The 13007-nt window shown below is 41.0% G+C and overlaps 1 protein-coding gene across 1 annotated transcript in view; it reads right to left on the reverse strand.

Annotated features, from left to right (window-relative positions):
* Positions 1–13007, reverse strand: part of WDR4 (WD repeat domain 4) — a 19776-nt gene continuing 6769 nt past the window's right edge. Inside the window, exons 6-11 of the mRNA XM_054817029.1 lie at positions 11225–11285; positions 9784–9882; positions 5982–6046; positions 4274–4457; positions 3284–3353; positions 1–793 (exon numbers count right to left, since the gene is read on the reverse strand). Of these exons, the coding sequence (XP_054673004.1) occupies positions 615–793; positions 3284–3353; positions 4274–4457; positions 5982–6046; positions 9784–9882; positions 11225–11285 (658 nt within the window). The 3' untranslated portion in view covers positions 1–614. The remainder of the gene's footprint in view (positions 794–3283; positions 3354–4273; positions 4458–5981; positions 6047–9783; positions 9883–11224; positions 11286–13007) is intronic.

Consider the following 13007-nt stretch of genomic DNA (forward strand, 5'->3'; position numbering starts at 1 on the left):
TTTTACTTTCCAGTGTATAAAATGTATTTTTGTACTTCTTCCTGTAGAAATATGCTACAAGTAAGAAGCAATGGATTAGAAGGTAGGCAGAATCCCTACCATATAAACTGAAGGGAAAGGGTGAAAACAGAGATAGCAAGGTCTCAGTGAAAACCTTTCACATACAGCAAGAATTTTGCTACATTCCCTTTCCCATAGCCAGATACACTGACTTAGTTACATTAACTAACAGACCTTTTAAAAAGTTAAAAAAACAAACAAACAAAAAATCACATCAACTTTAATCAGTGCACTTCCACCTGAAGAAAGCCTGAACACAGTAGGCAAAAAGAAAATCCTGTTTCAAGGAACACACCATCTCCAATGTACATGTATCACACATCAGAGACTCCTGGGACTGAACCGCTAACACTTGTATACTGCTAGAAGCTTCAGCATATTGTAAATGCGTTATCTGCTGCAAGCAGGATATTGTCATATCAGGCTACCTGAAAACCTGAATCTGAATAAAAGTTTAAACCAGTCTTCTTCCATAATTCATTTTACATTTAAAACCAGTCTGCCATTGGATCAGTTCCTTTCAGCAAGGCAAAAGTTACAAACTAACAAGACCATCATAGCGATGACTCTTCAGTCTTCATCTTTTTTGTTTGTCCATTCGAACCACGTTGCAGATCCTGCCTTTTCTTTTTCTGCTGCTGTAATCTTTCCTCCTTCTTCTGTAGGTAGGCGGCCATGTTATCAAATGAAGCCTTGTAGAGACTGCTGTAGTGGCTCTCTGCACCAACAAAACCTGCAATTGGGCAAAGCAAGAGCACAAGACAAGTGTTAATTCCCTTAGCGGTCTCATCAATTATTTCCTGTGCTGTAATTCTAGACAGTGGAATTTCAACTCATTTACTGTGGTCCTATCCACTTTATTAAATATCAGCATTTACACCATGTAAGCCTGATTTCTGTTGATAAGCATCTGTTCAGCATTCACACAGCCAAGCATAGCCTCCATTTTTAGGCTAGAAAAATTCGTACAGAGGCAAGCACCTGACATTGAAGCAAAGAGAGCATGCATCTCTCTTTACACATTGGACACTTGCAGAGTTCAAGGCTTCTGTTTTTAAAACAATTGCTGTCACAACTTCTTGTTAGACATCCCATTGGAGTTGTTCGCCAAGATCTAAGCACTGCGAAGGGCGTATGTTACCTAACTGTGCTTAGCTGACTTGTCTCCTAGAGTATTAACTTAGAAGAAGCCCAAAGATGTAGACTTTAAATAGTGATGTCCTACAGCACATACACATTTCTAGGCATTTGCTCCTATGGTTTTGTTACATCTTCTGTGAATTCAGCCTAATATTCATCATACCATCTCCAAGACTGTAAGTTTAGTATAGTATAATAGGGAACTAACTGCTATCCAAAAAAACCCAATCAGTTTCTGTAGAGAATACAGAATGAGACTAGCTGGCTAGGTCCACATTTCTAAAAATTGTTAGAGTGGTACCTGACAAAGCCAGTTACCTCTAGTTCTCTTTGTATTCCTACCTTTTCCCGCTTCCAAAAAAACTTGATCTTAAAGGGCAAATGCAAGGAAATCCAGTATTTGCTAGGGTTTGGTCCTGAAGCAGTGTGCTACTCCACAGTAACATACGTACAGCATCCCCTTGTTTCTTGGTAGACAAGCAAAGCAACTTTCCCTGCTGGTACTCAGCAAAGCACATGCTTTTATTTTCAAGGGTCTTGTACTCACATAGTAACCAATTCACTGGCTTTTGGTGCTGGGAGAAATTGCGTGCTGTCAGCTTGAACATCCACGCAAACTCTCTACTTGATCAGTCTGCACTAAATCTGGCTCTGTCTTTTTCTGGGATCAGTTACAACAGAATGTTGAACTGTTCAACATGTACTTCAAGACTGAGCTACGTGTCTTAAACCCTACAGAATCAGCAATCAGGTGAAACAAGTTTATAAAAGGATGATATGCAGGCATTGAGACAGGGTTTAAACAATATAATGATCACCTTTTTTAAAAGGAGTAACTACCTTTTCAAGCACTAATTATGCACTGGAGTAAGTGCTCGTCAAGTGAGCCTCCCCTTACTAATTAACAATAATAGACCCTGTCATCTGAGCAGTCCTCCTTTCCCAGCTGCAGATGCAGCCAGCTACCATGTATCACAGTAATTTGCTACACTGGCTAATTACGCTCAGAACCTCTTCCCCTGCTTGCTTTTTTTACTTCTCTGTTGCTCATTTTCACTCAGACCTCATACTTCTAATTATCTGCCTGGCTGCAACTATCACATCTGCAACATTTACATGCAAACACTCTCCCTTCAAAGGAATACCTGACTTCCTCTTAGATTTCAAAGACTATACCAACTTAATGACCAACTTAACGACAGCTACACCCTAACCCATACAATACCAGAAATTAAGGAGACTTTGCATTAGACTGCACATTCCTGGAACTCTCTCACCTTTACATAAGACCACCAAGAACAGACCGAAAGACTGGTGGGGACTGTAACACCGTTTTTAAGGAAGGCTCCCTGTCTCCCAGCAAAGTACGCCCTTCTCTACCCTGCAGCCACCACTGTCATAATTTCAGCTTCCAAATAAAGTTGGGTGGTTTTTAAATACAAGAAATCCTGGAAACGTAGGGTGCTTCTGAACTAGTAAACCATATATTATTTTTCTGCCAGAGACTCAGGGTGGAGCAGAAATCAAGAACATAATGAACCAATGCTGATACCAAACAATTTCATCTGTGATACCGTCCAGGGTCACACCCTCTGGCCCCAGCAAGCTCCACATAACCTGCCTTGCCAAGGAGGACCTGAATGGCCCATCTTTACGCGAAGCTGCTCCTCCCATGGCTATTCCTTTCTTACTATCTCCACTGTACTTCTGATAAAGTGTCACACCCAGGTAAGAGAGAAGATGACAAACAACAGTATTTGATATCACAGCAGTAAGGCAGCCTCCAGCAGCTCTGCCATAGAGTGTTTAGATACATCCCTGTGATACAGTGTCTATGTAAAACAGTTATAACACTATAATTCCAGATCTAAATACCTACATCATTCTGTGATAACAGTAACCTGAACACACTTCATGTTCTGCACTAACTTGCATACCAGATGAAGTGATGAAATTGAGAAACTTGAAAGATTAAGCAATTTCAGCAGTCAGCTGAAGGGACCTGAACTCTAATCTTGCTCCTAAATCTTATGCTTTAGCTGTAAAAATTGCATTTCCTGGGTCTTTAGGCCAAATTTCTCACCTTCAAACACTGTCCAGTTGTCTTGAAGATATTTTGACATCGTCTGCAATCCTTTGTCATCAGTTACAGCCTGGGAAAAGAAGGAACATTGCATGATATTTTGGGAATAATAAATAATCTCATGTTTCACAGCACACTGAAAAATGCAACAGCTCCCAGATGAGCACAGTGAAAGGAGAGCAAGTATAAGCCCTCCATGATCTATTTTAGGGTCTTTTTTCCCAGCACTTCGATAGAAACCTGGCCTGAGATCATGTGTTCTGCTGGGGAAACTTTGCAGCTTGAAGGAAAAGAAAATGGATTCCCCCTTACTAATCTGTGAGGAAAAGGAATATCACAAGCAACATGTATGAGCCAAAGAACATACTTAGAAGTTTCATTTAAAACCACTTCACAACTATACCATAATTAGCTGAGGATTTACAAGGATAACAAGCGAGTTTCCAGTTGTTTAATAGGCTATTACAGAGAACTTGATAGCACATCCCTCCAATTTGACTCCCTGTTCTCAGTGGGGAAAAAAAAATAAAAAATCCCCTCAATGCTCCCAGAATGCCTTTTTCCCCAAAGGATCCCTTGGAGGCAGGCACAGGGAAGGCTGTGTGGAAAGCATTCCTGAGCAAACTACAAATGGATTTTGTTGTTTTGTGGGGTTTTTTTAAATAATCAAGTGGAGCGCACAGAAAGCACAGGCAAGGCAGCTTTAAAGTACTGAGTGCAACAGCTGACAAGCACTCTGCTTGACCCTGCTATGCCAGATGTTAGCTTTACCAGAGACGAGACTGGTATTCTTAACAAGCTCTCAGCAGCTTTGTGTTACACGCAGCTGAGAAGTAGAATGAGATGTGCATCTATGACTTTTACTCCATCTCAAAACAGAAATCGAGAAGCGTGCTATTTAGCTTTCACGGAAGATAGTCTACTCCATTTTTGTTATGGGCTCAGGACAACACAAAACATTCAGGATGTTCACATAACAAAAGTACCTACCTTCCACTGTCCATCACATTGTCTGTACAACTGAAGAGGAGCTTCACTGTCTTCCTGCAAAATCCATAGATCTCCCGTTTCCTCAAATGCAATGTCCCAACCTTTATGTTTCAAAGAGATTTGCTCTCTGTAAACTAGCTGCTGGGCAACGCCATCAAGCTGGAAGATGTAGACTGTGGGAATACTTTTGAGAGGAAAAACTTAATTACCATTATTACCAAATCCACCTACAGCCATCACTTGCACAGCAAACTAAAAACACCCACTCTAATTCCAAACAGAGCCAAAGCAAAGTCATTAGGAATTGCAAAAAATACTCTTAACACTTTAAGTGCGGTTTGCTTACATGATCTGAAGCAGAAGCTGTAAAATACGTCACACGTCCAATGGCTTTTCAAGTGTTATATGAAAGAAAAAGCAGTCAATGCTGCCTTTTCTTTAAAAGAAAAGGTAGTAAAGGGAATTTCATAAGGATTACTAAGGATTTATACACAGAGTGTTGTATCATAGCACACTGGCCAACAGGGCTTCACTTGAAAAAGTATGTAGCTGAGCACCAGTCAAAATAAAACAGGAAGGGAATTACATGCCAGGGAGAGGAGGAGGGAATGAGCAAAACCTTGACACAGCTGAAGAACGGGACTCAGGCACGGCGCCCATCTCCACCTCTCCCATCAGCACTCACTCCTCTAACAGCCGCAGCCCATATGTGCAGAGCTTCCTAACCTCCCTCTGACAGGTCCCCAGCGTGCCAGGCAGGACATCTTGGCTCCCTCCTGAGTGGCAGACCAGGTCTACATGTCAGCACTGTTCAGAAACACTGGGCTGTGGAGCTGGAAATAAAAGCCTGATGCAGAGCACGGCATGGCCCCTGGGCTAAGTGACACAGGCACAGCCCTTAGCTGACATGGCTTCCCCTTTCAAGGTTAGTTTGGATGCCCATGCAGAAGGCACGATGGGAAGCAGCTAAGGCTCCTCGCTCTGGTGAGGAGCAAGTCCACTGAGGGGACAGATTGCCAATTTCAGTGTACAGGCAGCTCTGGCAATCTCTCCCTTTCCTGTTGGCAAGCTTTTGTAGGTAGAACATCTTCCTTGGCAGGCTTAAGGTGCTGTGGAAAGACAGGGGAAGAGGGCTTGTCCATCCCTGCAAGACATTTCCCTGCCAGTTGGATTTATAAGGTTCCTCAGTGCTTAGGCCCTTCAGCTCCCAAGCACTCTCTCCTTATGCAAACACATACATTTGAATCCAAAAGTCAGCGTAGCCCCTCCACAGTTTTATGCTGAAGCAACACTGTGGTTTTGAACATAATGGCCAAACCCATTTACAGGAGCAGAATACGGCAACCCAAGTATGGCCACTCCATCGCCACAACATCCTGAACAAAACATGACCCAAATCACGCAGGTCGGACACAGCAATTTAGGGAGACACCCCGAGAACCGAGCAGGGCTCTCGTGCATCCTAGCCTTGTGTTTCCTCCCGTGAGGGAAAAGCATCACAAAGTCTGCAAAATTTAACTACGCCGGGTAAGCCTCGCACTCACCTCTGCGCTCAAACCAAGTACAATAAGGACTCAGAGGCTCCATGCAGGAGATCCACAGTACTGAGTCCTGCAGGCTAGGGAAAAGCTAGGACAGCCAACAGGGAAAGCTGCTCTGGCCTTTGCAGGAGCTGAGATGATTTTAACCACTGTTCATTTATTCTTACCAGTCACACAGAATGGCAATGTAACCACCTTGACAGCAGTAGGTTATTCTTGACACAGGGTATTTCTATCAGGAAAAGAAAAAGAAACATCCTTATAAGTTAAGACCCTTTATGGGCAGAAAATTCACATGCCATTGCATGTCTTAGCCTTTAAAATTTAGCAATGTCTTAATTTACAGCAAGTTAAGCAACAGAGTTACCTTTAAACTGCAGTCAAGTATATTTTTGTACCAGTGTTTGCTGTTTTATGAAGTTTTCCACACTTCTCCCTTCACAGCCATCCAAACAGAGATCAAATGCAAAGGTTTTAGTGAACTACTCTTAATAGGAAAACTAAGATGAAGGAAAAGTACACCACCTTCAAACATTCTCTCCTGCAATGCTAATGGCAAAAACCATCAACATTAAGCCTGCTCAGCCAGGATATCACACTAGCAGTTTAGAGATTATAAACACAAGCCATTAGCTGCTGCTATGTTTGTTAAAAAAAGAAGATAGTGATGCATAACCAATATCTTTGCTGCATTGTCTCTGTTTTCAACCTGTGTCTGGGTGGAGCCATACTGCTTAACAGAAAATGTGTTCTGAAGAACAAGGCCAGACTGCCTGAGGCCATTTCCCTCATTAAAAAACAAACGACAACAAAAACCCCACACTCAACAACAAAAAAATCCACGCCACACTCCTAATTTACAAGATACATAGTTTTCTCTGGGAGAGAATCAGAGAAATACCTTTACTGCACAAACCGTACAACTTGAAATATGTAACAACTGTTTTGAGGCTCCTTCAGTTGGAAGTAAGAACTTGGGAGGAACAAAGAAACTGCAAAAGCATGCCCTAGGGTGCTTTTTCAAAAGTATCTGTTATATAATGTGAAAGACAAAACTGCAAAGGCAAAAGGCTGGTTCTCAAGTATATTTTACAAGTAGTGATAACACCAGCACTTCTGATTAATAAAATCTTCCTACTACAGTCGTGAGTTATTCCCTTTAGGGCAAGGAAAATACATCTTCTTGACACTCTGCTGGCAGAATTCAGATGCATCCTCAAGTCCTCTTTCCTTTCACCTCCTTTCCAGCCTTCACCTCTTTCCCTAACATGACACTGGTCACTAGACAGAACCTCTGGTTCACCAGGTTAAGCTGAATTTGGGAGTAACCACAGGATTTTACCCTTTGAGCTACCAGCTGATGTATAGGCATTGTCAGGAGTGCCTGTTTTGGAATTTTGCAATCAGTGTAGGAAAGCAAAACAAGCTGTACAGCTTCCAAACATTCAAGTCAGCAAGTTTAATACCAGAAGCTAACTATTTCATCAACAGTACATGATGCAACTACTAAAAGATAAACCAACGGCAGGAAACAGAGTTACTTAATGGTATAAATATAGCTGTAAACCAGGGTTACACAGTTCATCTCCAGCACATGAGAAAAAAAAATAAAATCTATTGTGTGATACAATCTCATGGGGAGGAAGCAAAAACAACAGCACGCACACACTTTTCACTCACATGCTCCACTGCCTGTTTGGATAGAAGAGGAGCACTTTATAAAGAACATTATCAAAAGGGTGGTATGTTTCAGAGCTCTTGGGGAACAGATGGGACTAATCTCTTCCTACTCTGCAGAAATACTACGTTGTTAGTCCATGTTTAGCATTGGGACCCAGGATCCCTGTTTAACAGGGACATAAAACATGATTACGGTTTCAAATACCAGGTAGGATGAGTGGGCTGAATCAGAAAGGTTCTCTGTAGCTAATATGTCTAAATGTAGTAATTGCAGTATGGAGCCATTTACACCACAGCTTTGCAGAAGAACTGACAGCTCCTATTGTAAACCACCGGTGTGGTCTTTAGACATTTAAGGGAACAAGCCAAGAGATATATACATATATATTAAAAAAAACCCAAACTTGTGATATTTACTTCTAATCACAAAGCTCTGTCTCTCTACCTGTCTCATGACAAACACGCTGGGCAAGTGCAGCGATGGGAAGCGCTCACCTACACAGCTGAGTGCTTTGTTAGACAGACAAAGGGTTCTGTGAACTTGAAGTATGCAGCAGCTTTGCCCCACCCTCACTGGGGGAGAAGTGGAGGAGATTTTTTTGATTTGAACTAAGTGTTATTCACAGCTGGACAGAGACAAGAAAATGCATCTTCTTTGCAAGCTCTTTCATTGCCATGTAAGTGGGTAAGTTAACAATCAGCAAAGTGAATGCAAGCCCCAGAGTAGTATCTTGTTCAAGGACAAGCCTATGAAATCAGTTAAAGAAGAGCTACAAGAGCAGTCTGTGATAAACAGACATTCACTTCATACTCTCTGAACTTATTCAGCATTTATATGACACTGTTATCAGCCTGCCAACACCTTAAAATTAACTTTTGATGTCATCTGTGAGAAGAGGTGACCCTATGAAAAATTAATGTACTGGAGCACTGGGGTATAGTTGTGCAATTCATGTTTTGGACTTTAAACAAGCTTCTGCTGTCAAGAGGATCAGATGAGGTGAAAGCTCCAAAGCAGCAAAAAATATTTATATAGCACTATGAAATTAGAGAATTACTGCCATTCTAGTGGGAAAACGAACTGAGGATCTGCAACCCATCAGCTGAAACCAATGCTATGCTGCTCAAAACCACTCCTACATTCCCAAATTAGACACATATTCATCATCTGCCAAGAGAAATAAGCCCATATTTATGTGCTCACATGACCCACCATTACTGATGATTCCATTATCATTGTGCTTCAAGTTGTGTTTCAAGCTTCAGTGCATTGACAGTGATTATCAATGATAAAAATGAAATGCAACATGAAAGAAAAGAAAAAAACACTTATATTCCCATCTGATCTTTGGCTACCAGAGTCATTTGCAGTGTGCTAGTTACAACTTACAAAGTGCTGACTCAAAAGATTGTTCCCTTAAATTCAGACTATAAATATCACACTAGGTTGTGAGGATGATCTTTGATACACCTGGATGCACAGCATGACTAAATAATAACACCAGATGTCATCTCTGGCATTTCTAGCACTATGATGCCAGCAAAACACAAGTCTCCTTTCCCCTTTGGTCCTGCTGGCCATTGAGACAGTAATTGTTCTGAAAAAAATACATATTGACAGCTGTGTAGCAATGCAACAAAAAGGTGACAACGCACTGCAGCAAGGTTTAAATCTGTCATTTATCTGTCTGTAATGACTGGGACATCACAGTTCCAAGTACGCATGAACTCTGGAGTCAACCGAGTCTTCTGCACCCCTCAAGCATTGTGCAAATTTAGTGTCAATAGAGACAGATTTTAAAATGCCCGTATGAGTGGGCAGTAAGCAGAATTTCAGAAATTCAAGGAACAGGCCAGCCTGAGGCTTCCGAGAGCACCATTAGGAGACCCATATGGCACTGGATAGACCAACTGTAAAACAATGAATTTTCAGATCTTTCCACTGTTACAAGGTATTTTCTGGCTAAGAGACTAAGGCATCTGTGTCTTTGGAAAAAATGTCAAGTGAAGGCTTTGTCCAGTGTGCATAACTTGTATTTGGGAAGAATTACAAACAGCTTCTTTTGGTCACTACTTGGCACTTTTCAGAAATGCACACAAGACACAGGAACGGATTTCACGGACCGTCTTCCTCTCCTGAAATCCCAGGCTATTGTAACAGTTTCTAGGTCTCACATAACTTCCAAATCCACCAACAAAAGGGAGGCACTCCTAACAAAATGCAACAAACACCTTTGGGAGTCACAAGGATCAGGAGGATAGCAAAAGCGCTGACACGCATGGGCATACCTGGTCAGTTTTGGTTGTCTCAGGCCCACAGATGCTACTTAGATGACAGCAGTACACTTCTTCCCCGCTTTTGTACTCCCAAAGTCGCAGAGTCGAGTCCTGGACAGATGGAAGCGGACACAAGGCTATTACTAACAGCACCTCAGGCAAAGAGAGGCCACTCGTGGCCTTCAGCTAAATCCTATTTCCCTGAAGAGCTTCCCACAGAAGCTGCTAAATAGTCACTTAGTTAATACCTCAAATTGCAGATAAAGCATTTTAATTAACATATTTTTTTCCCTCCATTCTAAATTATTCAATCATGCTAACTTTAATTCTCCTTTTGAAGTGGAAATTGGGTAGCTGGAGGAGTGTATTTCAAGTCTGTATGAAATAGCACAGTAATACTCGTGCTCAGCATTTTAATGGCAATTCTTTCAGGTTGCCCTTCTCCGCCCCTACTCTTGTTATCACCCAAATTCTCATTTGATTTAGTAACCTCCTGGAGAGAAGCTAAACACCTCTCTGGAAAAGCAAATGCTCTTTGATGATTCTGTTAAGAGTGAAATACAGCCGCACAGAGCACTAATGGTAGAGTTGCTTAAAGAATTAGAGGAACAAGACACAAGAGTCCTTGGGAAGCAAGAGCAGCAGCTGAAATCAAATGGTAAGAATTACTATGATCTCCACAGAAAACATTATTTGTTTCCTAGGCAGTTTTGGTAGTCTGGGAAACAAAGAATATTGTTTCCCTTCTTTTAGACCAACGCCATCTACTCACTCTGTACAGGTCTGGCATGACAGCAGGATGCCATCAATTTAAGAAAAGGGCTGGGGGGAGGGAAAGGAGGGAACACTCACTTCTTCAGTCCTCATCCAAACATTGTGTAGCACTGCAATGCAATAGCTACAAAACATGCACTGGACGTACTATGAGGACGTATGGATAATGACATAATTCAGAACACGTCTCACAGGGGAAAGCAAGTGGGAGGGTGTAGAAGGAATGATTTTCTCATCTTAAAAGCTCTAAAAAAAAAAAATCTGTGATTCTAAGTCCATTCATTCTCAAGACACTCGTTATCATTGCAGGCTGGCATAATACCCATTTGCTTCGCAGTTGTTTAATAGTCCAATGATTAAAGTTTATCTGTACTCCAAAAGAAGAGTTGATGATGAAGAAATACTGAGGACTGTGATTTCTCCACACTTTTAATAAGAAGCTAGCCTTGCTATAAACACAGCAAACAGCTCTTGTATGATGTAGCAATAGAATGGCTGAACTCTGAACAGAAAGCTGAGAAAGGGGAGGGAAAGGACGGAGAGAGAGAGAGTATGCTGTAAACCATGAGAAATTATTCCAAGTATCCCAAGGAACTTGGGGGAAACACAAGCAAATAATGGTTTTAAAGTCTAAATTTTCAAGAAAAATACTTTTTTGGGAAGAAATTGCAATACATACCCCAGAAGCAGACAACAACAGATCAGGATAGTTGGGTATTACAAGTATTTTGCTTACAAACCTAAAGGGAAAGTAGTCAAAAGTTGAACTCTTTTGCATGACAGTCTGGTCTTTAAACATACACAGTAAGAGAAACCACCAATTTTAAAGAGAACCTTACAATAAACAAACAGATTCTCCACATGAAGTTAATCAGGAAGAAGAAAAAAATACATCTACAGTACTTAATATAGTATATATACTGCACAAACTACTGACTTTCTACTTAGTAGAAAAAAAAAATATTTCCCCATCTGCACTGAAGGAATTTTACTGACTTCCTCCCAACTGAGAACATTGCCATTTAGATCAAAAAATGCCAGTGGAGACAGATGTACTTGGGTAGCACGTTCCCCTTTCTCAATTCATGATGCACATTAAAAACATGCTTTCAAACATGCTTTTAACAGATGCTTTTAAAACACAACAACAGTGATGACTCAGCTTTCAGAGTACCACATCTCTCCCATCACAGTTGGAGACCAGTCAAAAGCAATCTTTACAAAATTTTTAAACAAGCATGTAGCAATTTACCACCAGTGTTTACATTCAGCCAGAAAACCTTTTTTTTTCAGAAGTATGTAATACTGCTGTGTCTACCATGACTTGTCTTTGCTGAGTAATGAGGACCTGAACTTCTGGAGATCGTTATTATCTTAGAGCTTAGCAACTTAAAACAGAGTGACCTGAGTAGAACATTACCTGAGTGGGACAGTCTTGCTTTTGAAAATGAGCATAATTTTAAGACCAATAAAATAAGAAAGAGGTAAAAAAAAAAAAAAAATCGAAGGAAGAGATTTGGTCACTGTAATACAAACTTTCGTGACAAAGCAGTAATGGCAGGTGCATGCAGGCATAATAGATCCAGCAAGAATCACCATGCACCCCACTGAAAGAAGAAAATCCAGGAGTGTGAAACAAGACAACAATTAGAGCTGCTTTATGTAATCCTTTGCTTATTCATTCCTAATCTGAATATTGAATTTTTAAAATATATTTCAATCAGTTTACACTGAGTGCTTTTCCACTCTGCAGCCAGTAATGAACTCTTTGTGCAGATACAACAGCCCCCCATTTAAACGTGTCTTTCTGACCATCATGTTCTATTCATTAGAAAGTACGACGGTGTACACAGTAGGTGGAAACATCAGATATGGCTCTGTAAATCTGCTATAGAAACTGACCTGATCAAAGACTACTCAGATCTCTAACATGAGTAGTCTCTTGCTTTTATACTACGCCAATTCTACACAGGTTAGACTACCAAATGATGTTATTAAAATCAGACTGACACTCCAAATTAATCTGTGTCCCAAATGCTCTATTAAAACACCTTGGTGGGCAAGTTTAGATAGGTTGCTACCCATATCTCAAGTTCCCCAGTCACACCATCTTCAACTCTTGTTTCTGATATAGTGAGTTGACTGCAGTATGTTGCATCAACTTACAGAAGAATATGCCTGGAAGGGTGGTGTTATCCCCAAGTAACTCAGCGGCCAGACAAGCAGAATTATGTGCCCTATGCAGGGTCATGTCTTCTCTGCTACCTTGTCACCATGGACTTCAAAATGTAGCAGTGGCCACATAAAAAAAACCCCAAACCTTGCACAACGTCCCTACCCTACTCAAAAACCCTAACAACCAACAACAATAAAAACCTCCAAAAGCCCACAAAACCATGTAGAGGTGGAAGGCAAAGTCAAGAGACTTTGAAAATACCACAACTCATATACATTTTAAACAG

This window comes from Grus americana, chromosome 1 (genome assembly GCF_028858705.1).
Source record: "Grus americana isolate bGruAme1 chromosome 1, bGruAme1.mat, whole genome shotgun sequence".
Taxonomy (NCBI): Eukaryota; Metazoa; Chordata; class Aves; order Gruiformes; family Gruidae; genus Grus; species Grus americana.